Here is a 27,846-nt window from a genome sequence, read left to right on the forward strand (position 1 = left end):
TGTGTGAACATATTGACTAAATTTAAATTGAACATTGGAATGAAAGCCAAATAGGGTTTTCTGAGAGCACCGATCTACTCTTTAACAACAATTTGTAAAAGGTTATACAAGGTTTATGAGAATCTCACCTTATGGTCAAATTGATTAAGACTGAATAGCTGTCCATTTTTTGCTAACGTTTGGCCAGGTGTGGTGGCTCACGCCCATAATCCCAGCACTTTGGGAGGCTGAGGCAGGCGGATCACGAGGTCAGGATATCAAGACCATCCTGGTTAACATAGTGAAACCCTGTCTCTACTAAAAATACAAAACAAAAAAAAAATTAGCTGGGCGTGGTGGCAGGCGCCTGTAGTCCCAGCTACTCAGGAGGCTGAGGCAGGAGAATGGTGTGAACCTGGGAGGCGGAGGTGAGCTGAGATCGCGCCACTGCACTCCAGCCTGGGCGACAGAGCGAGACTCCGTCTCAAAAAAATAAAAAATAAAAAATAAATAAAGACTGAACAGTTTTTTCTATAATGTTTTATTAAAAAATTGAGTTGACATTAACAGTGCACTTATACAAGGATGAAATTTGGCTTTCTCTCTTGAACAAGATTTTCATGTAATATTAAAGGATAATGAAAGATTTTTGTTTGCCTTTTGAATAAACAGGCAAAACAAGGGAATGACAAGAGACAGATTGTTTGGAAAGCTAAATCTTCCCTCCATCAATTAATAAAGGTTTTTGCTTTTTGAAAATGTTTGAGTCATCATTTTGACTAAATGAATGACTTATTGTGACCTGGAATCCTACTTTATAATATCAAGTGTTTTAAACCTTTAACATGTTTGACAGGCCTCCTGAAATCAAAGTTCATCTTCAAAATTGTCTTTCCTGACCTCTAATTCTGGGATATTACACAGGGCCCCTGAAGCATCCAAGAGAGAGGTAAACAGGATTTTGACATGCTAAATTAGATGGGAAGCATTTTATTTTATTTTTATTTTTGGAGATGGAGTTTTGCTCTTGTTGCCCAGGCTGGAGTGCAGTGGCGTGATCTTGGCTCACCACAACCTCCAGCTCCCGGGTTCAAGCGATTCTCTTGCCTCAGCCTCCCAGGTAGCTGGGATTACAGGCATTCGACACTACCCCGCCCCCCGCCCCCTGCCAATTTTGTATTTTTAGTACAGGCGGTATTTCTCCATGTTGGTCAGGCTGGTGTTGAACTTCTGACCTCAGGTGATCCACCCGCCTCGGCCTCCCAAACTGCTGGGATTACAGGCATGAACCACCGCGCTCGGCCAGGAAGCATCATTAAAAAAAATGATAATGGGCCAGGCATGGTGGCTCACACCTGTAATCCCAGCACTTTGGAAGGCCGAGGCGGGTGGATCACGAGGTCAGGAGTTCGAGACCAGCCTGACCAACATGGTGAAACCCCATCTTTACTAAAAATACAAAAATTGGCCTGGTGTGGTGGCATATGCCTGTAATCCCAGCTGCTCAGGAGGCTGAGGCAAGAGAATCACATGAATCCGGGAGGTGGAGGTTGCTGTGAGCTGAGATCCTGCCATTGCACTCCAGCCTGGGCAACAGAGTGAGACTCTGCCTTAAAAAAAAAAAAGTTTGGCCAGGCGTGGTGGCTCACGCCTGTAATCCCAGCACTTTGGGAGGCCGAGGTGGGCGGATCACGAGGTCAGGATATCGAGACCATCCTGGCTAACACGGTGAAACCCTGTCTCTACTAAAAATACAAAAAATTAGCTGGGCGTGCTGGTGGGCGCCTGTAGTCCCAGCTACTTGGGAGGCTGAGGCAGGAGAATGGCGTGAACCCGGGAGGCAGAGCTTGCAGTGAGCTGGGATCGCACCACTGCACTCCAGCCTGGGCAACAAAGCGAGACTCCGTTTCAAAAAAAAAAAGTCATATTATGTTAAAACCTCGGGTTTTTTTCCATAGGAAATTTGGGTTACTAAATTAAAATGGAGCACAAAAAATGTTTTTGGTGAAGTTTCTAAAACACAAGGATAAGGATTTTGCAAAAAACAAAAAGTGTGTTTCTTTCTAGTTAAGACACAATTTGAGTCACTTTAAGCTGAACGAGAAAGTATACAAGTAAAAGTAATGGTTAAAAAACAATTAAGACAGGGAAACAAGTTCTATATCTAAGACCTGTGGCTTCCAAGAAGACAGTCAATGTGGGTGAACGGCAAAACGAAGTAACTATTAAAACCAGAGGGTAGGCTGAGCTCGGTGGCTCCCATCTGTAATCCCAGCACTTTGGGAGGCCGAGGCGGGCGGATCACGAGGTCTGGAATTCAAGACTAGCCTGGCTGATATGGTGAAACCTCACCTCTACCAAAAATACAAAAATTAGCTGGGCGTGGTAGTGGGCGCCTGTAGCCCCAGCTACTTGGGAGGTTGAGGCAGGAGAACTACTTGAACCTGGGAGGTGGAGGTTGCAGTGAGCTGAGATCGTGCCACCGCACTCCAGCCTGGGTGACAGAGCAAGACTCCACCTCAAAACAAACAAACAAAACAAAACAAAACAAACCCAGAGGGTATAATGTAAAGGAATGGTTCCACTTTGTAGATTGGTATCATCAGTTTCTTAAAAAATCTTTACTATAGTGGATTGTAAAAAGAAACAATTTATGGGCAAAATCCTTAATTTTAAATGCTACAGAATTGAAAAAGTTGTTTGGATTAATGCAGAGCCCACAGCTCACTATTGAACAAGCACTGATAAGTATATGTAATCCAAATGCACAGGAGGTTGGTTATTCCTGAAAGAATGATCAGCTACTGGACCAGACAAATGCCACTGTAAGGTCTGTTTGCCCTATGAAGGGGACTACCCAGCTCTCCCTATAAAATACCAAGTGAAGTCCCCCAGATGAAGCAGTGATTGAATAATATGCTTCATATGTGAGCATTGACTGGCTTTATGATAACTGGGATATCCTCCCACTGAAGATGCCTATTACCCAGGTCATGGGAAATTTGGGGATTAAGAGGTCCCCTTTTACATGAATTTCCCTCCTGCAGAATCACAGGACTGTTTGAGAAACTTTATCAAATTTGCTGTTCCTGGCCAGGTGTGGTGGCTCATGCCTGTCATCCCAGCACTTTAGGAGGACAAGGCGGTCAGATCACTTGAGGTCAGGAGTTTCCAACAAGATGTTTGTTTACCTTGGAAATGCCCTTCATAAGCCAAACAGCTCATGAGAGCTGTCTATCAGGCACTGCGGAATTTAGCAGCTCCTCACACACATAGTTAGAATTAGTCCTAGGGAGAAAGAGGCTCCCTGCTTATGAGTATCTCCTCCTTGTATCCCCAGGTGGCAAGATTTTATTTTATCATGGAACTCTTTTGGGCACCATTATTTCAATTAGCATAGGGGTAGCTTCAGTTAATGTTTCGTAGCAAGGCAGTATACGCACGTTAAGTGGAAATTCTCTAGTCCAGTAGTTGTCATTGGGAAGTACTCATAAGGGTTTTTTGTTTTGTTTTTTGCCATTATCCCCAATAAACACTCCACAAAGGGCTATGAAGGGGATGATTTGTCCCAACTAGCACTCTACCTTCTACCCTATACTTTGTGGGCTCAGGTGAATTTACTATTTCCCATTAACATGTCCAACTAACATTTTTCAAAAGAGGAGATACACATGCCTTCGGTTTTATAGTACTAGGTAAGGGAAACATCCCCCAGATAGATACGATACCCATTTTCATAAGACATTTAGGTAAAGGGATTACAACTACGTTACCTAAACCCTGTTTAAACATCTTAAATTTCATAATTCTATTAACCTGTACATTTTTATGTTCTATCGCCAGATGATTTTACCTTTCCTGGCAAAAAAAAAAAAAAAGGGGCTTGGGTTCCCAGCAGGGAGTTGCATCTGTAAGACCCATAAGGAATGGCAATCTTTTGTTGCTGTTGTTGTTGTGTTTTTTTTGTTTGTTTGTTTGAGACAGAGTCTCATTCTAGTGCCCTGGCTGGAGTGCAGTGGCACAATCTTTGCTCACCGCAACCTCCGCCTCCCAGGTCCAAGTGATTCTCCTGTGTCAGCTTCCCGAGTAGCTGGGACTACAGGTGTGCACAACCACACCAGGTTAATTTTTGTATTTTTAGAATAGACAGGGTTTCACCATGTTGTTCAGGCTGGTCTCAAACTTCTGACCTCAGATGATCCACCCACCTCTGCCTCCCAAAGTGCTGGGATTACAGGCATGAGCCACCATACTGGCCAACACTTTGGTTTTTTTCTTTCTCTCTCTTTTTTTCTTTTAGCAACCACAGGCAAAACAAAGAGGAGCACTATTTTAATAATCACAATATACAACCTAAATTTAAATGAGAAGACTTTTGTGATCCATAATGGAACACAAATAAGGTAAAGGAAAGGGTATGGAATTGGGCATTAGACAAACCTGGTTGGAGTTTTTTTTGTTAATAGGAAGGCATGGAATTTTTAAAAAAAAAATCAGCTACAACAGCTACTCGGGAGGCTGAGGCAAGAGGATTGCTTAGGCCCAGGAGGTCAAGGCTTCAGTGAGCCATGATCATGCCACTGCACTCCAGCCTCAGTGTCAGAGTGAGACCCCATCTCAAAAAAATAAAATAATAAAAATAGTGATAATTTTTAGTTACAACACTTAAATAGTTGTTGAAATAATAAATATAAAAGGCTTGGTATAGTAGAGGCTTAATAAATCATAGTATCTGTCTCCCCTAGAAGATTCCAAGGCTGGAAGCTAGGAGATCTGGCTCCTAATGATGCAGGATTTTTCTTGGCCCCTTAAACAAACTCATGGAAGGAGGCACCTTGTCGACTAGGCCCACCACACACAACCAATTGTGGGAGGGAGCACATGAGTGAGCAAGTTCAAGATCCAGCCAGCCACTCTGGGCACTGGCACAGGAGCAAGCTCTGTGTGGGGCCTGTGGCCAGACCAGGCATGTCACCTCAAGAGGAACATTGCAGTGCCCAGGTGAAGGTGCCCATGACCCTGAAGCCTCAGAGTGGGTGTTACAGTGCTCCTTTAGTTTCATCATTCACAAACAGCAGTATGTTAGTAGCTCAGTTGGCCCCTTGCCTTGTCATGTGGGGCAGCTGCCTTCCGCTGGCTAGGGCAAAGGACCAGTGTGACAGTCTTTCTGGGTACCTGTACTTGGTGGGTCCCAAGCTCTTGTCCGGTGTCCAAGAAGAATGAGGTCACATGGAGGACTGAAGGATGGCGGGCCAGGTGTGGTGGCTCATGCCAGTAATTGCAGCACTTTGGGAGGCTGAGGTAGGTGGATCACCTGAGGTCAGGAGTTTGAGATCAGCCTGGCCAACATGGTGAAAATCCATCTCTACTAAAAATACAAAAAAATAGCTGGGCATGGTGGCGGGTGCCTATAATCCCAGCTACTTAGGAGGCTGAGGCAGGAGAATCGCTTGAACCCAGGAGGTGTAGGTTGCATTGAGCTGAGATTGCACCATTGCACTCCAGCCTGGGCGGCAGAGCAAGACTCCGTCTCAAAAAAAAAAAAAAAGAAGGATGTTGAGGGCAGAGAATTTTTTTTGAGTGATGAAAACGACTCTCAGCAGAGAGGGGAGCTGGAGAAGGGACAGGAAGGACAGGTCATCTTCCCCAAAGTCAGGCTGTTTCCTACTCTACTGACTGAGTCTGGCGTCTTTATAGGCACAGGACGGGCAATATGTGCAGATTGGTTTGTGACTACACAAAAAAGGTTAAAGCAAAGATGTCACTCAAAGGTGGGCATGACAGTGTAGAAAATCAATCAGGAAAAGGTAGGTATATGTAAAATAGGTGGAGGGTGGGGATCAATCAGAAGAAAGGATGCCAAATGGGAAGACAAGTTCTCAATCTGGTCCGAGGACTTAATTTGTAGCTTGGTTTTCAAGCTTTAAACTGTTTTTGGCTTGGAGGTAGGGTTTCACTGGGGACCCACCCCTAACTGCCTAGGCATTTGGCTGTCTCCTGTCACTATCACTAGATCTAGTATTGTTACCATTTCACTAAATCATATATCCATAGAGTTAGAAAACACCTTCATATATATATCATTTATTTCAGCAGCCTGTGTTAAAGAAACTAAGGTTTGGGCCGTGCGCGGTGGATCACGCCTGTAGTCCCAGCACTTTGGGGGTCTGAGGCAGGCGGATCACAAGGTCAGGAGATCAAGACCATCCTGGCTAACATGGTGAAAATCCGTCTCTACCAAAAATACAAAAAATTAGCCAGGCGTGGGGGGCAGGCACCTGTAGTTCCAGCTACTTGGGAGGCTGAGATGGAAGAATGGCATGAACCCAGGAGGCGGAGCTCGCAGTGAGCCGAGATCGCGAGACTCCGTCTAAAAAATAAATAAATAAATAAATAAATAAATAAATAAATAAAAGAAACTAAGTTTCATAGCTTAACTGGAGATCACGTCTTCTCAGTTAAGTGCTCTGCCACAAACTTCCTCATTTGTGAAATTTGGAAAATAATACCATCCTCTACTTGTCCACAAATAGCATCTAATCATACGTAAGTATGTGAGAGCTCTTTAAAAATGCAAGGTATTGCCGGGCGCGGTGGCTCAAGCCTGTAATCCCAGCACTTTGGGAGGCCGAGACGGGCGGATCACGAGGTCAGGAGATCGAGACCATCCTGGCTAACATGGTGAAACCCCGTCTCTACTACAAAATACAAAAAAACTAGCCGGGCGAGGTGGCGGGCGCCTGTAGTCCCAGCTACTCGGGAGGCTGAGGCAGGAGAATGGCGTGAACCCGGGAGGCGGAGCTTGCAGTGAGCTGAGATCCGGCCACTGCACTCCAGCCTGGGCGACAGAGCAAGACTCCGTCTCAAAAAAAAAAAAAAAAAAAAAATGCAAGGTATTAATTATTATTGGTTTTTATTTTAAATGTGGTTATATATGTTGATATTTAAAAGATTTCCTCCCATGAAGTAAGCCAGAATAAACTCATACCTACGAAATTCTGTCTAAAATCTTTTCTAAATTGACACTCTTGAGAAAGAATAGAGCTTGGAGGAAGAGCTAGTATTATAATTAGTAGCACAATAATCAGTTTATCATTAAACCACTTAGGTCTCTTTGTAACAAGATTTCTAAGCTTTAGTAGATGGATTCCTTATTTTATTTTATTTTATTTTATTTTATTTTACTTTATTTTATTTTATTTTATTTTGTTTTATTTTTTGAGACAGTCTTGCTCTGTCACCCAGGCTGGAGTGCAGTAGTGCAATCTCAGCTCACAGCAACCTCTGCCTCCTGGGTTGAAGTGATTCTCATTCCTTAGTCTCCCAATTAGCTGGGAGACTAAGGCGTGTGCCACCATGCCCAGCTAATTTTTTGTATTTTTAGTAGAGACAGGATTTCACCATCTTGGCCAGGCTGGTCTCGAACTCCTGGCCTCAAGTGATCTGCCTGCCTCAGCTTCCCAAAGTGCTGAGATTACACGCATGAGCCACCGTGCCCAGCCACTTATTTTATTTCATTTTATTTTTTAAATTTATTATTATTATTTTTTGAGACTGAGTCTTGCTCGATCACCCAGGCTGAAGTACAGTGGTATGATCTCAGCTCACTGCAACCTTTGTCTCCTGAGTTCAAGTAATTCTCCTGCCTCAGCCTCCTGAGTAGCTGGGACCCCAGGCATATGCCACCACACCTGGCTAATTTTTGTATGTTTAATAGAGATGGGGTTTCGCCATGTTGGCCAGGCTGGTCTTGAACTCCTGACTTTGTGATCTGCCTGCCTTGGCCTCCCAAAGTCCTGGGATTAAAGGCATGAGCCACCGTGCCCGGCCTTATTTTATTTTTTAATATAGTTTTATTTTAGACAGGGTCTTGCTCTGTCACCCAGGCCGGAGTGCAGTGATGCAATTACAGCTCGTTACGCCCTTCACATCCCTGGCTCAAGCGATCCTCCCAGGTAGCTCACGCCTGCTGGGATTACAGGTATGAGCCACCGTGCCCAGCCTGAATTTTCATTTTGATTAAAATAAGCAGCTGGGCATAGTGCCTCATGTCTGTAATCCCAGCACTTTGGGAAGCAGAGATGGGAGGACTGCTTGAGCTCAGAGTTCAAGACCAGCCCAGGCAACATGGCGAAACCCCGCCTCTACTAAAAATACAAAAATTAGCCTGGTGCCCTGGCATGTGCCTGTAGCCCAGTTACTTGGGAGGGTGAGATGGGAGGATCAATTGAGCCCTGGAGGTTGAGGCTATAGTGAGCCGAGATCATGCCACTGCTCTCCAACCTGGGTGACAGAGTGAGACCCTGTCTCAAAAATAAAATAAAATAAAATAAGATAAAAAACTCAAAAGAAGAAAAAAAATCATTTAATTATAGTTCTTTGTAATAAATAGTTGAAGAGATTTACTCATTTGGGCAAAAGGATATTTTAATAATGTCTCCTCTTTATAATGTCTTTAGTGGAGAAGTAAATGAAGGGATAGATTTATGAGAATGGGACATTTGCAAGGCTATTCCTAGCTCTGTTTTTAGTGAAAATGAGATGCCTGCCCATGACTGAAACAAACAAGATAAAAGGCCTCCTCCCTATTGGAGTTTCCATACATAAATCTTTTTTTTTTTTTTTTTTTTTGAGACGGAGTCTCGCTCTGTCGCCCAGGCTGGAGTGCAGTGGCTGGATCTCAGCTCACTGCAAGCTCCGCTTCCCGGGTTTACGCCATTCTCCTGCCTCAGCCTCCCGAGTAGCTGGGACTACAGGCGCCCGCCACCTCGCCTGGCTAGTTTTTTGTATTTTTAGTAGAGACGGGGTTTCACCATGTTAGCCAGGATGGTCTCGATCTCCTGACCTTGTGATCCGCCCATCTCGGCCTCCCAAAGTGCTGGGATTACAGGCTTGAGCCACCGCGTCCGGCCCCATACATAAATCTTAGATTGATCCTTTACTTCCGGGCTTCTACTTACCTTTCGTGACTCTTCTGAATCCTTCATTCCCTTCTCTAATCTTGTTGGTTTTAATTTTTAGTATTCTCTTCCTTAAAGAGCACATAGGTTTCAGCAGGCTAGGAGTGGGGAGTAGTTTCTGGAATGTGGCTGGATGCTGGGCTAGGGTGTAAAGGTCAACGCCTCTCCAGTGCACGGAACTGGAGGAGAATCAGGAACCCTGGGTATTTGTTCTGCCACTGACCTTAACATCCGGGCTTCAGGTTAAGTCACTTAACATCTGGGCTTCTGATTCACCCCTAGTGGAGGTTGCAGTAAACAGCTTTTAGTTGTAAAAAAAAAATCTGAGTTCTAGGCCAGGTGCGGTGCCTCATGCCTGTAATCTCAGCACTTTGGGAGGCTGAGGTGGGTGAATTGAGGTCAGGAGTTCAAAATTAGCTGGTCGTGGTGGTGCATGCCTGTAATCCCAGCTACTCAGGAGGCTGAGGCAGGAGAACTGCATGAACCCAGGAGATGGAGGGTGCAGTGAGCCAAGATTGCGCCACTGCACTCCAGCCTGGGTGACAAAGCAAGACTCCATCTCAAAAAAAAAAAATCCTATTCTATTATTATTTTTTTTTTTTTTTTGAGACTGAGTCTGGCTCTGTCGCCCAGGCTGGAGTGCAGTGGCCGGATCTCAGCTCACTGCAAGCTCCACCTCCCGGGTTTATGCCATTCTCCTGCCTCAGCCTCCCGAGTAGCTGGGACCACAGGCGCCCGCCACTTCGCCCGGCTAGTTTTTTGTATTTTTTAGTAGAGATGGGGTTTCACCGTGTTAGCCAGGATGGTCTCGATCTCCTGACCTCGTGATCCGCCCGTCTCGGCCTCCCAAAGTGCTGGGATTACAGGCTTGAGCCACCGCGCCCGGCCAAAAAATCCTATTCTAATAGGTGATCCTAACACTAGTAGCTCTAAGCACAGCCAGAGTGGTGGAAAAAGGAAATGGAGATGGATATAACAGGTTGGGAATAGGGGAGAAAAGGTTATAGGTGAGGCTTGGTGTTCTGAAGGATGGGAGAATATGCTACCCCAAATTATACCACTTTGGGGCAAGGATTATTATTATTTTTTGTTTTGTTTTGAGACGGAGTCTCACTCTGTCAGCCAGGCTGGAGTCCAGTGACGTGATCTGGGCTCACTGCAACCTCCGCACCTGGGTTCACATGATTCTCCTACTTCAGCCTCTTGAGAGTAGCTGGGATTACAGGTGCCTGTCACCAGGCTTAGCTATGCCCAGTTAATTTTTTGTATTTTTAGTAGAGATAGGGTTTCACCAAGTTGCCCAGGCTGGTCTCAAACTCCTGAACTCAGGTGATCCGCCTGCTTTGGCCTCCCGAAGTGCTGTGAGCCATCCTCCCAGCCCACAAAGATTATGTTTAACTAAAACCATTTAAAAAACAAAAACTAGGCGGGGCATGGTGGCTCATGGCTGTAATCCTAGCACTTTGGGAGGCCGAGGCAGGTGGATCACCTGAGGTCAAGGGTTTGAGACCATCCCGGGCAACATGGTGAAACCCTGTCTCTACTAAAAATACAAAAACTTAGCCAGGCATGGAGGCAGAGGCAGAGGTTGCAGTGAGCCGAGATCATGCCATGGCATTCCAGCACTCTAGCCTGGGCAACCGGGCAAGGCTCCTTCTGGAAAAAAAAAAAAAAAAAAAAAGATTGATAACTTCCGGACAGGGCGGGACTTTCATCCTTATCCCCCGTCGCTGGGAGGGGAAAGGGGCTGAATGTCAAATGGATCACCAATGGCCAATTGTTTAGTCAATCGTACTTATTTAATGAATCCTCCACAAAAATCCAAAAGGACAGGATTTGGAGGGATAACTTAACACAAAGACATTCCTGGAGCGTGGAGTGTGGGAGGAGAGCATCAAAGAAGACTCCTGCCTCTTCTCATACAACTGATCCTATGCATCTTTTCATCTATACCCTTTTTAAGATCCTTTCTAATAAGCCAGGAAAGGTAAGTATTTCCCTGAGTACTGTGAGCCACTCTAGCAAATTAATGAAACCCAAAGGGTGGATGGTTGGAGCCCCAGCTTGAAACCTGTTGGTCAGAAGCTCAGGGTACCTGAACTTATGACTGGTGTCTGAAGGGGAGAGTAGTCTTGGGACTGAGCCTTCAACCTGCGGGATCTGAGGCTATCTCCAGAAAATACATCACAATGGACTTGAATTAGGGCACACCCAGCTGGTGTCTCCTGCTTGGGGTGTGGGGGAAAACCCCACACATTTGATCACAGAACTCTTCTGTGTTGATCATGTTGGTGTGAGAGCAGAGGAAAAACGGTTTGAGTTTTTCCTCACAGCTTTTCTCTTGTTAATCTCTTATGTCAGTTTAATGCTCAGGCCCAGAGGAGAACCCCTAAAAGGGGAGAGGTAAAACTTTGCCTCCTTTCCAGTTCCATGCCAAGAAACTGCCCTTCCTGCGGTAGAACTGGACTTGTGGGATGGAGATGAGAACAGTGATTCTCTATCTCGTTTCATCTCAACCACTCCTTTGCCATCAGATTACACACACATAATGCAGCCGAATTGGATGGGAGCTTGTCCTATCCCGGATCATTGTGAGTGAAGCTTGATTTAAACCCGTCATTTCTTAGTAAACTTTACAGAAAATCTGCAATCAAATAAACCAAGGTGCCCTCTGTATTTTATTGCGCTCCTGTTACTAGTATTTCACAGGATTTTAGAAACGCAAGCAGCGCTATGGAGTCAATGGGGGAGGGCAAAGAACAGGAGAGATCTGTGAGAACGGGATCGGGGAGGAGGCGACCGGGAGGGGTGAGGGGTCCTCTCTGCCGCCAGGCGGAGCTGGGAGCCGGGCGACCCCGCACGCAGCGCGAGGAGCGACCCCGGACTGACTACATTTCCCAGTCTCCATCGCTCCGCGCGGCCCGCCCCTCAGCTCTGGGCCCCGCCTCGTCGCGCCGGCTGCTGCTTCGCGCCGGCCCGACTTCCCAGCGGCCCCGTGCGGCCCGGGCATGCCCAGTGCGGGCGCAGCGGCCCCGGCCCTGGAAGCGCCCCGGCGGAGCGGGCCCGCGGTGGGCGAGGGGCCGGGCTGGAGCCGCGGCGGCGGAGCTGCGGGTAGGTGCGGCATCAGCCAAGCCAGGCCTCGGGACCGCCGCGCCGCCCATTCTGAGTGGCAGGGGCCGGGAAGGCAGGCAGGGCCCCAGCGTGGGTTGGTGGGGCTACCCGCGAGGACCCCTTGCGGGAAGGGGCCGGAGGGAGCGGGACGGGACCGGGCACATCCCCGGGCGAGGCTTCTCCAGGTGGGGCGCGGCTGTCTTTAGCTCCTTGTGTGACCGGAGGTGTGCGTGGTCCGCACCTCGTGCACAGTTGTGCCTAAGGAGGGAGACCAGTTTTCAGCCGAATTGCCTAGGAGCTGTGGGGAGATGGGCCCGAATGGACCCGTGGACTCAGAGGCAGCCCGTGGAGCCCCGTGGGAAGTGAGGATGTTTACCTTCCCTGTACCTGGAGTGGGCTGCGACAGCTTCCTGCTTGCCGAGACTTGGGTTTAGTGACTTACAAATAAAAGTGCAGGACTGTGCCTCAGTAGATGCTTATTAGCTTTTAATGAGTGTTAGGAATTTAATGTCATTTGTATTTCCAGGTTTGAGAGGTTATTTGTCCATGGGATGCTCGTGTTAAAAAAAAAAATTGCAAAGCTTAAAAACAAGTCGACCGAGGTAACATTAGGACACCGGGTTCTGAGGTTCACTGTAGCTACCATTCATTTGCTGTCAGTCTGGGCAAGTCATTTAACTCCTGAGACTCGGTTCTCTCACCTGTTAAATGAACCAGATTCATCTTCATCTGTCTAGCTCAGCTGTAGGATTCCCCCTGTGTCATTCAGTCTCTGTGTGTGATCTCAAATTGTGGCAAGTTATTTTTCCCCATGCCTCACTTTTTGTTAGACTGGGTAATTCACCAAATATTCCTGTAGGAAGAATGTTAGGATCTAAGTATAAAAGTGAAGTGATTTACCCTTCATAGGCCACTCTTAGTCAAGAGGTGTCCTGCCACTTGGTACATGCAGAAACCAGGTGTTAGCTGGTCACGGATCAAATGACACAGCTGTTGTGGACTGAGGCAGAATGTTTCAGGTTCCCTGTCAGTACCCTGTGAGAAATCCAAGCCAAGTAATGGGCTTCCCTAAACCTCCCAGCTGGCTCACTTTAGTGGGGTTGTGTTTATATAGAATTTTAAGTGTTTTTCATGCTGTTGTGCCCTATTAGATGCAAGAAACCTATGAAGAAGTTTAGTACCCTTAATTTCCAGATGAGCAAGTGGCAGGTTAAGGCAGTGGATCTGTGAGTCTTTACAAACTAGTGTCGTGCATATCACTGAGCATTTGCTAGTCGAGCTCAGCCGCCCTCACCTCAACCCTGAGAACATGTCTGTATGGCTGTACCTCGGCGATTGGAACTCTGAGGTCTTTGTTTTCAGGAGGGAATAGTGGGAGTATTAACAGAAGCTTCTCACCCTAGAGACTTCTTTCCGAAGTGAGCCCATCTGTGTAGGATTTGACCTAAGGAGCAGAGGGTATATACAGTGTTGGGCAAATTGCCTTCCTACTGCCATATCCCCTGCTCTTCCAGTTCTGAATGGCATTAGTCCAGTTGGGTCAATGAGGAGCAGTTTGGTGAAGTGGTTAAAGGTCGGGGAAAGTGTGCTTATATTTTGAAATTTAAGGTTTGTACAAGCTGCTTGTGAAATTCTGTCTTTGTATTATGGTCATACCTCTTAAACTGAGAATACTGCAACTTGGTTTAGTGAGTGTTGAGAACTTTAGAATATCAAGTTCTTAAAAAATGCATGAAAGTGGGTTTTCTATTCATCTTAGAAGTCACCATAGATTAAATGAGAGAATAGTATATTAAATTTATACACATGAACTCTCAAGTTCTTAATTTTTGAAACTAGATACCCCATTCACCTGAGAAATAAAATGGGAAAGCCTTACTGTTTTAAAGACTGTTTATACATATGAACTTTTTTGAGGCCTAGTTTAAATTCCACTATTTATTGCATGTTTATTAAAATTATATCTGTATATATTTAAAATTAGAAAACATAGAAAAGACCAGCTGGGCGTGGTGACTCATGCCTGTAATCCTAGCGCTTTGGGAGGCTGAGATGGGTGGATCACCTGAGATCAGGAGTTCGAGATCAGCCTGGCCAACATGGTGAAACCCCATCTTTACTAAAAATACAAAAAATTAACCAGACGTAGTGGCAGGTGCCTGTAATCTCAGCTACTCGGAAGGCTGAGGCAAGAGAATCTCTTGAACCCGAGAGGTGGAAGTTGCAGTGAACCGAGCCGAGTATTGCACTCCAGCCTGGGCAACAAGAGCAAGACTGTCTCAAAACCAAACCAAACCAAAACAAAAAGACCATTAAAAAGACCTATTTGGAGGTTTTGGTAGCCAATTTCATGTCATACCTTAAACCTTACTGTGTGCCCGAGGGCTCTGTATGACTGAAGCACGTATGTAGTAATGTTTGTAAGAACTTTTATCTTACTCTTGTATTTTTATTCAAGTATTTGAAGGTATCCAGCAAATATAAAAATTGTTTAAGATACTGAAATGTAATTATCATCCATCTCCAAACCCTCAAAAGTGCTTAGAATGTGTAGGAGGGATAGTTAGGGGCATTGAGGTTCAGAGGTTACTGGTCAAGAGCACATTGTAAAAATGTAAAATGTAAAAATGAAACGGTGTAAACTGTAAAACCGCTTGTAAAAATGAAAGGGTAGTGAGTGGTTTAGAAAAAAATTAGGGATTTTAGGTTTCAGCTGTACACGAATAGCTTCACTTGATTCACTCTATAGAGCTACAAGTATGTGAGGTCATCATGTGGAAATGTGCAGGAAGTAACTTATCTTTAAAATAAATATTTTGCCCCCATTATGTTCCATCTGTTTCCAGATCCTTCATGATGAGAGATTTGGGGACACTTCTCTCTCCTCTGTGTAGCTGATAGTTTGGTGGTGAAGAATGGCTGACAGTGTCAAAACCTTTCTCCAGGACCTTGCCAGAGTGAGTACATCTTGTTTATAGGAATTCATCTCTTGGCCTTTTTATTTTGCTGAAGGAACCATCTAGGAAATCCTGTAGGGTTTTTGGAACTTTTATCATATTTCTTGGGCTCTTTACATACAGGTTATTATTCTAGACCACACTACTCAGAGATAGGTATTGTTCTACATCTTGTAGACACTCTTGCTTGGAAGACCTCCTCAGTGGATGTCTCCAGTATTGGGTTGGAACCCTGGTCACCTTGGCTTCAGAGCTTTTTTTTTTTTTTTTTTTTAAACTTTTTATTTTGGAATGTGTTTAGATTCACAGAAAAGTTATAAGGTAGTATAGAGAGTTCCTATATATCCTTCATCAGCTTCCCTTAATGTTAACATATAACCGTGGTACATTTGCCAAAACTAGGAAATGAACATTGATACAGTACTATCACCTAAACTAATTAATTCAAATTTAAATTAGAGAACTTTTTTTTTTTTCTCCCCAAATTTTTCGTATATTTAAAAAATTTTTAAAGTAGAGATGGGGTTTTGGCATGTTGCCCAGGCTGGTCCCAAACTCCTGGGCTCAAGTGATCCGCCCGCCTTGTCCTCCCAAAGTGCTGGGATTAAAGGCATGAGCCACTGCACCCAGCCGGAACCTTTTTTCTCCCCATTCTACAGACTGCGCAGGTGAGGGGGATACTCTAGGAAAATGCCCTGTAAAGATCTGGTTAGGACCCAGTCATCCAAATTACCAATAGCACAAAAGTCTGCTACTTTTAATGTATGTCTGAAGCCTAATAATGTCCCAGTTGTAACCCCCTCTTATATATCCACTAGCATGAGAGAGGCCAATTCTTGGAGTGGGGAGGTTCATTCTTTAGTGAGAGAGTTTAAAAGGTTACCTTTATGGCCCGGGGAAGTGGCTGACACCTGTAATCTCAGCACTTTGGGAGACCAAGGAGGGAGGACTGCTTGAATCCAGGAGTATGAGGCAGCAGTGAGCTATGATGGTACCAGTGCACTCTAGCAGGGCAAGAAAGTAAAAAGGTTATTACTTTTGAGTAAAAAAGAGATTGAAAGAGTATCCTACAAGGTCTAAAAAGACTTTATGCATATGATGTACTATTTTTTTTTTAAGACAGAGTCTCACTGTGTCACCTAGGCTGGAGTGCAGTGGTGCAGTCTCAGCTCACTGCAACCTCCACTTCTTGGGTTCTAGCAATTCTCCTGCCTCAGCCTCCCAGGTGGCTGGGATTACAGGCACACATCACCACATCTGGCTAATTTTTGTATTTTTAGTAGAGATGGGGTTTCACCATGTTGGCCAGGCTGGTCTTGAACTCCTGACCTCAGGTGATCTGCCCGCCTCAGCCTCCCAAAGTGCTAGGATTACAGGTGTGAGCCACCATGCCCAGCAGCATATGATCTACTTTTAACATCTTTACCTTGTTGTCTTGCCATTTATGGGCTATAAAATTTCAACCCTCCCAGCCTGGACAACATAGCAAAACCCCCTCTCTACTAAAAATACAAAAAAAATTTAGCCAGGCATGGTGGCACATGCCTGTAATCCCAGCTACTCAGGAGGCTGAGGCAGGAGAATCGCTTGAACCTAGGAGGTGGAGGTTGCAATGAGCCGAGATCATGCCACTGCACTCCAGCCTGGGCGACAGAGCAAGACTCTTTAAAAAAAAAAAAAAATTCAACCCTGTGTTGGTTCTACAGTGTGCTATTTACATGTTTCTCTGCCCCACTGGACTGTAGATGTCTTAGAGGTGGGGATCCTATCATCCTGGGATGTCCTAGGCCCTCAGCCATTTGAACTTAATTATCTTAGATAGTTGGAGTTTCCTGAGTTAAAAGCAAAATCAGGAGTAAAAATTACTCAGACAAAAAAGATCAAAGGCACACTGTGCCAATTTATGCTCCTGTCAACAGATAATACATCAACTTGCCCATTTCTCTGTATTCCAGCTATTATTTCTAAAATTCGTTTTGTCTGATAACAGTAGGCGAGAATGCTATCCATTCTTAAATCCAGCTTGGCCATTGCTTCCAGAATAACTTTTTCTGCCTTCTCATGAAGTTGAATGCCCCAGTGCTAACACTCTACTTGGGCCATACATCTGTTGTGGCACTTATTAAACTATGTGTGCTTGCTTCTGCAGCACATGTACTAAAATTGGAACAATACAGAGATTAGCGTGGCTCCTGTGCACGACACACAACTTCATGAAATGTTTCATATTTAAAAACATTTTTTTAAAAAACCTTCAATGTAATTTTTTGGTTTACTTGTGTGCTTCTCCTACTAAGTTATAAGCTTCTCGAACACTTTATATGACAATATACAGCTTATTGAAGATACTCAGTACATGGGTGGGAGATGGATGCATGAGTGAATTCTTAGCCTTTGGGAGGCTGACGCAGGAGGATTGCTTGAGGCCAGGAGTATGAAACCAGCCTGATCAACATGATGAGACCACCATTGCTACAGAAGAAAAATTTAAAAGCCACGTGTGGTGGCGCACATCTGTATTCATAGCTCCTTGGGAGGCTGAGGCAGGAGGATCATTTGAACCCAGGAGTTGGAGGCTGCAGTGAGCTATGATTGAGTCATTGCACTATAGCCTGGGTGACAGAGCAAGACCCTGTCTCTAATAATAATAATAATAATAATGATAATGATAATGATATCCTTTTCTACAGGGAATCAAAGACTCCATCTGGGGTATTTGTACCATCTCAAAGCTAGATGCTCGCATCCAGCAAAAGAGAGAGGAGCAGCGTCGAAGAAGGGCAAGTAGTGTCTTGGCACAGAGAAGAGCCCAGAGTATAGAGCGGAAGCAAGAGAGGTAAGGAGTGCATGCCTGATACCAAAATGTCCAAGGGAGGGAAGACGCTACATAGTGACTCAATGTTTCCGTACCACTTCATTTCTTTTGTGCTTTTTCCCAGAAAAATGTTGCAAGTGATTCCCCCCCCCTAGGGTCTAACAATCATCCTTGCTAAAAATGTCATGGTGTTAAATCAGAATGCTGAATAGAGAACCAAAAAATATTATTTGGTTTGATAGATACGTCTAGGGAAGCCTGTGTGGGTTTATGTATTAATAGAAGAACCCCAGCCCCACACTTTCTCTTTTAATCTTTTCCAACATCAGACTTTAAATTATTTTTCTTTTAAAAGCTGGTTTCCCAGAAATATATATATATATATATATAATATGTGTGTGTGTGTATATATATATATGTACATATGTATCTTTCTTTGGAGACAGAGTCTTGCCCTGTCACCCAAGCTGGAGTGCCGTGGTGCAATCTCAGCTTACTGCAGCCTCTGCCTCCCAGGTCCAAGCAATTCTCCTGCCTCAGTCTCCCAGCTAGCTGGAAATACAGGTGCACACCACCACACCTGGCTAATTTTTTGTATTTTTTAGTGGAGACAGGGTTTCACCATGTTGGCCAGGCTGGTCTCGAACTCCTGACCTCAGCTGATCCACCTACCTCAGCCTCCCGAAGTGTTAGGATTACAGCCATGAGCCACTGCACTTGACCATTTTTTTATTCTTTTCTCATTGACTGACATTAGAACATTGGGAGAACATGAGGTACTGAAAAATAATACAGTACCCACAAAAGATATAAAACGAACTACTGAATGACAATTAGGAAATAACTTATGCCTTATAAACTAAATACATGTGATCTTTTCCAGTGAGCCACGTATTGTTAGTAGAATTTTCCAGTGTTGTGCTTGGAATGGTGGAGTGTTCTGGGTAAGTTCTTCTTTAAATTCCAGGGGCCTTACAAGCATCTTCAGATTGTTGCTGGGTTGATAGCTATGAACTGTTTTCTTGAAACACTAAGACAAATAGCTTTCATCTGCTGATGTACACTTAGGAATATAACTCAGGAGTCTGTGCATCTGCAGCGATTTTATTCCCACTCGAGAAAGCACACTTGTATGTAAGCAAACGTCACAGTTAGCCCTGAATATACACTTGTATTTTTGTTTCTAAAATGACTCATTCACAAGTGTTATAGGTAGCAGTTTCTCTTGACGCTGTCTAGACATTTTAAACTGCTAACAGCAATTATGGGGGATCAGGGGAAGGGCAGATACGGCTAGACAAGAACAAGGTTCTCCCTGCTTCTGCTTATGGTGATCAACAAGAACTAATTTGCATTGAAACCTATAGCAGAAAAGATTGCCTACTATTAACTGAGAACCCCAGTGCAGGCTTAACTGAAATTTGGGTACTTTGAAGAATGGATAAATATTTCTTTTGACTTAGAATTTAATTCATCACATCTTAATCTAAACAATTCACAGATGTTTTCAGATGTTAGCTTTAAATTTAATTAATATGTATTCCTGTGTACTTAGTACATGCCTGTATTTTGGCCTGAATACTACTTGAAATGTTCCTCTATGCCCCCAAAAGTTTCATTGTTTTATAGGTAGTGTCAAGTTTGTATCTCAATTGGAGTGTTGGGAAACAGAAATAGATCCAGTTTTGATGCTTTTTCAGGCCTCCTGATTTATTTTTTTATTGTTTTGAGATGGAGTCTCACTCTGTTGCTCAGGCTGGAGTGCAGTGTCATAATCTTGGCTCACTGCAACCTCTTCCTCCCGGGTTCAAGCGATTCTCCTGCCTCAGCCTCCCCAGTAGCTGGGATTACAGGTGTGCACCACCACACCCGACCAATTGTTGTAATTTTAGTAGAGACGGGGTTTCACCATGTTGGCCAGGCTGGTCTCGAACTGACCTCAAGTGATCCGCCTGCCTCGGCCTCCCAAAGTGAGCCACCGCACCTGGCCTAGGCCTCCTGATTTATAAAAGGCACTCCCATCTATGAAATCATTACACTAAAACTTGAAGCTCCTGTTTTAAAGACTGGATTTTGATGTTTGCCTTGTTGCTTCTTTTCTTTAGTTCAGTCTCCTCTTGTTTTATCGAGTATTTATTCCTGTGCTTCAGTCAGTAACAGCCCGAATTATCGGTAAGTATATACCCCGCTCCTTTACTGTTGGGGACGGAGTAGGAGATGATGTTTCAGTCTCCCTCAGTTTACTGAACATTTCCTGTGTACCAGGAGCTTTCACTGTTTATTTTCTTTTTTTGTTGTTTTATTCTTTTTAAAAATGTATATTTAGTTATTCTCCTAGAGCCTTCAGATGAGAGTGTTCGCTGTTTTTTAACTCAGGCCTTTCAGCAGCCCTTTATGATGGATACTGTTATTCTATCCATTATGAATGAGGAAATGGAAGATACCTAGGTTAAACCATTAGTAAGTGGCAGAGCTGAAACTGAAACCCAGATGGTATCCTGCAAATAGTGTACTGGTAATCACTGTGGCATCTCGTTACCATCATGTAAGCAGATTTGTGTCAACATAAGCAGCACATATCTATGGCTTCTTTGAATTGGAATTGTGGCTAGAATGTGGTGTGTCCTTTATGAGTTAGACTCACTGAGATGGGTATAGTGATGTGCTGGCAAGAACTAGAAAGATCCAGGAGGAGAGAGAGAATAGTCACGAGATGGGGGTTCCGCATTTGGTCTTCTGTGTTTCCATTTCTCCATTTCTAATAACTCGTTTTCTCTCTCTTAGGTGACCCATCACTACATGGAGATGTTTGGTCGTGGCTGGAATTCTTCCTCACGTCAGTTTTCAGTGCTCTTTGGGTGCTCCCCTTGTTTGTGCTTAGCAAAGTGGTGAATGCCATTTGGTTTCAGGTAGGTCCAAGGCAGAATGGAGTCTGGGTCCCGCAGCATGATTGGTTGACAGGTGACAAGTTTCAGCCTGTGAAGTTAGTGGGCATATAGGGGGACCTGTTTTTCAGCCTTAATGTTTCTTAGCCAAGCAGCCAGTAGGTGATCTTTGTGTTCTTATAGAATGGAATTATTGTCTCAGCATCTCATTGGCAGATGTCTGGTGCCTCTTTTTTTTTTGAGACAGAGTCTCTGTCGCCCAGGCTAGAGTGCAGTGGTGGGATCTTGGCTCACTGCAACCTCTGCCTCCCGGGTTCAAGCAGTTCTCCTGTTGCAGCCTCCCGAGTAGCTGGGACTACAGGCACGCGCCACCATGCCTGGCTAATTTTTTTTTATATTTTTGTTAGTGACAGAGTTTCACCATGTTGGCCAGGCTGGTCTCAAACTCCTGACCTCCCAATCTGCCCACCTTGGCCTCCCAAAGTGCTGGGATTATAGGCGTGAGCCACCGCATAAGGCAGCAATCCTCCTACCTTAGCCTCCTGAGTAGCTGGGACTATAGGCACATGCCATCACACCCAGCTTATTTTTAAATAAGCCTTTTCTTAACTGGCATCTCTAGTGGCAGACCAGTGGTCTTAGCTTTGGGGATGTATATCAAGGCCATTTAATTCATGTTTTGGTACACTTTCTCTGTTACAGGATATAGCTGACCTGGCATTTGAGGTATCAGGGAGGAAGCCTCACCCATTCCCTAGTGTCAGCAAAATAATTGCTGACATGCTCTTCAACCTTTTGCTGCAGGCTCTTTTCCTCATTCAGGTGAGACTGACCTTCTGGGCATATGGGCAGCTTTATTAAAAAGAAAAACTGTTTCACTAGTGGGAGCTTCACAAAGACAGAGTATTATATTTATGCAGAGTATTATATATATGCTGGTGGGAGGTAATGATTTTTAAATCTTTTTTTTTTTTTTTTTCACAGAAATGAGAATTTTAAAATTACATTATAAAATTATAAGAAACATGAATTTACCTGCCCTTTTCTGCTACTCTGGTTATTCTCCAGTCCTGCCAGGTGGAAACTGTTTTTTTCTTTTTATAGTTATGCCTAACTTTTTTTTAAAGAGACATGGTCGGCTGGGCACGGTGGTTCATGCCTGTAATCCCAGCACTTTGGGAGGCCAAGGCAGGCGGATCACCTAGGGTCAGGTGTTTGAGACCAGCCTGGCCAACATGGTATAACCCCGTCTCTACTAAAAATACAAAAATTAACTGCGTGTAGTGGCACATGCCTGTAATCCCAGCTACTCCGGAGACTGAGGCAGGAGAATCACTTGAACCCAGGAGGCAGAGATTGTAGTGAGCCAAGATCATGTCATTGCACTCCAGCCTGGGCAACAGGAGCAAAGCTGTCTCAAAAAAAAAAAAAAGACAAGACAGGGTCTTATTTTATCACCTAGGCTGGAGTACAGTGGCACAATCATACCTCACTGTAGCCTCAAACTCTGGGCTCAAGCAATCCTTCTGCCTTAGCCTCCTGAGTAGCTGGGACTACAGGCACATGCCATCATGCCCAGCTTATTTTAAAAATTTTGTTGGCCAGGCGCGGTGGCTCAAGCCTGTAATCCCAGCACTTTGGGAGGCCGAGACGGGCGGATCACGAGGTCAGGAGATCGAGACCATCCTGGCGAACACGGTGAAATCCCGTCTCTACTAAAAAAATACAAAAAAACTAGCCGGGCGAGGCGGCGGGCACCTGTAGTCCCAGCTACTCGGGAGGCTGAGGCAGGAGAATGGCGTAAACCCGGGGGGCAGAGCTTGCAGTGAGCTGAGATCCGGCCACTGCACTCCAGCCCGGGCGACAGAGCCAGACTCCGTCTCAAAAAAAAAAAAAAAAAAAATTTTGTTGTAGAGTCAGGGTCTCAGTATGTTGCCCAGTCTGGTCTTGAACTCCTGGCCTCAAGAGATCCTCCCGCCTCATCCTCCCAAACTGTTGGGATTACAGGAATGAGTCACTGTGCCCACCCTGCACCCGGCCTTTTACAAACTTGAGAGGCAGCTAGGAAGCTGTCTCAGACAGTGATGATTGGAGAGTGGCAGGTGAATGGTGCTAGGTTTCCGAGGCTTGGGATTAAGATTTTCCATATTTGTTCTTCAGGGAATGTTTGTGAGTCTCTTTCCCATCCATCTCGTCGGTCAGCTGGTTAGTCTCCTGCATATGTCCCTTCTCTACTCACTGTACTGCTTTGAATATCGTTGGTTCAATAAAGGTAAGTTCATCTAAAGAAGTCCAGAAAGTGGAGGCCCAGTTTGAAAATGCTACTGCTAAGCAGACTTCTTAAACTACTCAATAGTCAGGCTCTTAGCAAACCTTCCTTTGAGGGAAGCAGCCTCATTGGCAAGAGGGAGCTTACCTTTGGCTTAGTGGGTTTAACTCTCAACTTTGAGGCTGGGGGATGTGGTAGTATAGCATTATCTTTTTGATGCTTAACATGGTATATCTCTGACTGGGTTGTAAGATGGCATAAATGAGCACGAGTTGCTCTAAATTAGAGAAATCAAATTGATGTCAGCATCTGGATCCTTTTGGGGTTGTTTTAGAAAGACCTTCAAGTATTTACCAGGGTGTGCGTGGTTGAAAGAGGTTAACTGATACTTACAGAATGGCATCCTTTTGATTTGCTATCTTGTTTAGTTCCAGACTAATCCTGACAAAGGATGCTGGTGCTGAAATTCTTAATTCACTTAGCCTGTCAGCTTTGAAGTTATGATTATGGAATTCTAAAAAACTTTGCATGCTTTATATCGGATTTGTACACTTCTAATTTATATGCTGTAACTCTGTTCTAAATCTGTACCTAGGCTGGGTGTGGTGGCTCACACCTGTAATCCCAACACTGGGAGGCCGAGGCAGGCGGATTGCCTGAGGTCAGGAGTTCAAGACCAGCCTGGCCAATATGGTGAAACCCTGTCTCTACTAAAAACACAAAAATTAGCCAGGCGAGGTGGCGGGCACCTGTAGTCCCAGCTACTCGGGAGGCTGAGGTGGGAGAATCGTTTGAAATCTGGAGGTGGAGATTGCAGTGAGCTGAGACTGCACCACTGCATTCCCACCTGGGCATCAAAGCAAGACTCCATCTCAAATAATAATAATAATAATAAATCTGTACTTAAAGCTCATGGTTTGTCTACCATAGTTATTTAGTCACTTGACTAAAAGGAAATAGAATATCTAATTGTATTGGCTTTCTTGTTTTAGGAATTGAAATGCACCAGCGGTTGTCTAACATAGAAAGGAATTGGCCTTACTACTTTGGGTTTGGTTTGCCCTTGGCTTTTCTCACAGCAATGCAGTCCTCATATATTATCAGGTAATTTGGCTAGAGGGATTTGAAGGAGACTAGTAAAAATAAAAATTCATGAAGTCAGTACCTTTTGCTTGCTTGGTTCTGTTTCGCATTCCACACTGTCATTTGTCCGTCAGGAAACCTGCAGGGTGTTTCTGCATTTGTTAGCATGAAGATCTAGTCTGAATGTCCCTATATCCCATTATCCCGTATTATTTTTCTATGTTGCCTCCTGGAGCAATTTTTCTTTTTTCTTTTTTTTGAGACAAAGTCTCACTCTGTCACCCAGGCTGGAGTGCAGTGGCGCAATCTCAGCTCACTGCAACTTCCGCCTCCCGGATTCAACTGGTTCTCCTGCGTTAGCCTCCCAAGTAGCTGGGATTACAGGCACCCACCATCACGCCTGGCTAATTTTTGTGTTTTTAGTAGAGATGGGGTTTCACTATTTCGGCCAGGCTGGTCTTGAACTCCTGACCTCAAGTGATCCACCCACTCTGACCTCCCAAAGTGTTCAGATTATAGGCATGAGTTACCACACACGGCCCTGCAGCAATATTAAACATGCCCAGTGCTTAAAAAAATCTTCTTGTTCTTTTTGAAAGATGTGTTTGATGGGCTGGGTGCCACGGCTCACGCCTATAATTCCAGCACTTTGGGAGGCTGAGGTGGGCAGATCACCTGAGGTCAGGAGTTCGAGACCAGCCTGGCCAACATGGTGAAACCCTGTCTCTGCTGAAAATACAAAAGTTAGCCGGGCATGGTGGCGCACACTTGTAATCCCAGCTACTTGGGAGACTGAGGCAGGAGAATCGCTTGAACAGAGGAGGCGGAGGTTGCGGTGAGTTGAGATCTTGCCACTGCACTCCAGCCTGGGTGACAAGAATGAGACTCCGTCTCAAAAAAAGAAAAAAAAAGTTTGAAATATTGAGGTTTCATCAAGCCATAATATTTACACTGGAAGCAAAAGAACTTGGAGCTTCTGTCTTCTTCAAAGTCATGGCTGTTATGAAGGTGACTAATTATTTCTTTTTTTTTTTTTTTTTAACAGTGGCTGCCTTTTCTCTATCCTCTTTCCTTTATTCATTATCAGCGCCAATGAAGCAAAGACCCCTGGCAAAGCGTAGTAAGTATTAGCCAGTGATGAAGTTTTTGCGGTGTAAAGGATTGGGGCTGTAACACCACAGTTATGTCAGTGAGGCTTTAAAAAAAAAAATTCTCACATTGTAGGAATATCTTAATGTAAGGTTTAATGAGACAGAAACACTTCTGGTATATAACCCACACTTTTCTCCATGCATATATGCACATGAGTGTGTGTGTGTGTGTATGTGTATATATATATATACACACACACACACACTCTTCCAAAATTGACCTCATTATACATATTCAAGTAGAGGGCCGTATGACCTGGCCACATGAGTTTATTGATAACACTAGTAAAATATACCTTAAAATAAGTTTTTAGCAATAATAACAATAGCATTCTAAAAGTTTTATCACTTCAAAGAAAAGCTCAATCAATCTTTGATCAATTTTGGTTAAGTCAGTGTGGATACTTGTATTAGAGACTTAGGTCTGCTTTGGGTTTTTGTATGCTCTTGCTATATAGCAGAGCTCACTGTTTATCTTAAGAGGAATATTTGACTTTGTTTTGAAACTCTTCTTCCTGCAACCACAGATAGCATATGACACCTTCAGACATAGCTTGAAGCCTGTACCCCGAAGTGAGCCATAGAAAAGTACTTCTCAAATCAGAATTAATCTAAAGTATAACTATTTCCTGTAAGAGCCATAATACTTCAACGCTGGTGACTGCATTACATTCATGGCAGCAGCAGGGCCCAGTGCATTCTTTCTTTTGAGACGGAGTCTCGCTCTGTCGCCTAAGCTGGAGTGCAGTGGCGCGATCTTGGCTCACTGCAACCTCCGCCTACCAGGTTCAAGCGATTCTCCTGCCTCAGCCTCCTGGGTAACTGGGATTGCAGGTGCATGCTACCATGCCCTGCTAATTTTTTTCTCAAGTGATCCACCTGCTTCAGCCTCCCAAAGTGCTGGGATTACAGGTATGAGACACCATGCCCAGCTCCAATGCATTCTTTAGTTGCTTGTTCCATCCGTGTATCTAATATCTGTATTTCCTTGATCAAGTTTCATTTGTCTTGTCTTTCCCTTTGTAGTTTTAAATTTAATGTCAAGTTGTCAAATAACAGAAATAATTCTGAGTAACTGGGGAGCTAACAGGTTGGGTTTCTTGCCTTTTAGTCTCTTCCAGTTGCGCCTCTTCTCCTTGGTGGTCTTCTTAAGCAACAGACTCTTCCACAAGACAGTCTATCTGCAGTCAGCCCTGAGCAGCTCCACTTCTGCAGAGAAGTTCCCTTCACCGCATCCATCACCTGCCAAACTGAAGGCTGCTGCAGGCCACTGAGTTGCCTGCCATCCAAAGGGGATGGGCGGGATTGGAAGAAAGCTGTGGCAGCTCTTTTCCCTGTTCACCTCCCCCTGCCAGGGAAGGCAGGACCCACTCTGCCAAGGGCCCTCTGCGTATTCCCTTCTCTCTGAGGAATTGAAATTTTTGTCTCTGGTGCACGTAAGGCAGAATGTTCCCTGACACCAGTGTGTGGATTTTTAACATCACCGTGAGTCTGAAAGGACCACAAGTTTTTCTGCAGCTATTTTCTAGCATTTGCCAGTCCCTGTGCCTGGACTGATTTGAATACTTTGTTTTTCTCCCTGTGCCATTTACCCTTCCACCTTTCCATCCTGCCTTCTACCACCCTTGGATGAATGGATTTTGTAATTCTAGCTGTTGTATTTTGTGGATTTGTTATTTTTGTTGTTTTTCTGTGAAGCACATACATTGGATATGGGAGGTAAAGGAGTGTCCTAGTTGCTCCTGGTCACTCCCTTTATAGCCATTACTGTCTTGTTTCTTGTAACTCAGGTTAGGTTTTGGTCTCTCTTGCTCCACTGCAAAAAAAAAAAAAAGAAAAAAAAACCCTGAAGAGATGAGATAGGAGGAAAGACCTCACAGCCAGTTCTGCTGGGTTTTGAGGAGTGATTTTCTTTCTTCCCCTTGAAGGGGAAAAAGCTATTTTCACTGGTACATTTAAAGTCCCCCAACTATGGGGAGGTACCAATTCTGGACAAGTGCCACTGCAACAACACTAAACCTGAACTTTTCAACTCCGTTGGGGGTGGGAGGCGGTGGGCAGAAATTTACTATTGGCCACTGCCAGGTCTGTTTCATATTTCAAAGGAATATTGGGTGCTGCAAATAGGAACTGAAGGGGTAAATGTATTAAACCTGTGATTGGTTGTTTTCCTGTCATTTTAAGAGACTAAATGTGGGGGGCAGATGTCAAAATACTTGTACAATTTTAAAATGTCACAATTAAACGTGAGCTGGTTTCCCACAAAGTGTGTAATGGTTGAATTTGCAAATCATGATCTTGAGAAATGTATTCATGGAATATAAGACTTTGTCTTGGATAATTTAGTAGTTTTGAGGAATTAGTCCTGTAAAATGTTCCCTGAGAAAGGCTGGATTATATGATTATAATCACATTTATATTTGGTGGAAGACTCAGATTGTTATTTGTTCTAAAGTCTATATGTACATTGCTACTGTGTATTCATGCAGTGGGAAAGACCCTCCTAGATATTGGTGTATTGAATATTAATCGAGGGAAGCCAGTAAACATCTGGTTAACAGAGACCTTTACTATGTGCAAGACAAAATATGGAATTAAAAATTGTTGCTGGGGCCAGGCGTGGTAACTGATGGCTG

General features: G+C 44.4%; 2 protein-coding genes and 1 pseudogene across 7 annotated transcripts in view; 2 read left to right on the top strand and 1 right to left on the bottom strand.

Moving 5' to 3' along the window:
* FEZ1 (fasciculation and elongation protein zeta 1) overlaps nucleotides 1–27,846 on the bottom strand; it is a 114,384-nt gene that overhangs the window by 79,220 nt on the left and 7,318 nt on the right. For all 5 annotated transcript variants that reach the window (XR_012423874.1, XR_010581058.1, XM_074015571.1 and 2 more), the window contains exon 2: nucleotides 15,891–16,011. The gene's annotated coding sequence lies outside the window, so the exon portion shown is untranslated. The remainder of the gene's footprint in view (nucleotides 1–15,890; nucleotides 16,012–27,846) is intronic.
* Nucleotides 11,954–27,476, top strand: EI24 (EI24 autophagy associated transmembrane protein). 2 transcript variants are annotated; one of them, XM_005580077.4, is made up of 11 exons: nucleotides 11,954–12,050; nucleotides 14,897–15,007; nucleotides 17,698–17,843; nucleotides 18,706–18,766; nucleotides 19,928–19,994; nucleotides 20,607–20,731; nucleotides 21,410–21,529; nucleotides 22,868–22,979; nucleotides 23,969–24,080; nucleotides 25,105–25,179; nucleotides 26,322–27,476. In XM_005580077.4, exons 2-11 carry the CDS (start codon nucleotides 14,966–14,968, stop codon nucleotides 26,482–26,484), a joined length of 1,023 nt encoding a protein of 340 aa, XP_005580134.1. In that variant the 5' UTR covers nucleotides 11,954–12,050; nucleotides 14,897–14,965; the 3' UTR covers nucleotides 26,485–27,476. The 2 variants fall into 2 exon arrangements, with proteins under 2 accessions (XP_005580134.1, XP_005580135.1); XM_005580078.4 differs by lacking the exon at nucleotides 21,410–21,529.
* Nucleotides 17,141–17,240, top strand: LOC123568895 (U6 spliceosomal RNA; annotated as a pseudogene).

This window comes from Macaca fascicularis, chromosome 14 (assembly GCF_037993035.2).
Source record: "Macaca fascicularis isolate 582-1 chromosome 14, T2T-MFA8v1.1".
Classification (NCBI taxonomy): domain Eukaryota; kingdom Metazoa; phylum Chordata; class Mammalia; order Primates; family Cercopithecidae; genus Macaca; species Macaca fascicularis.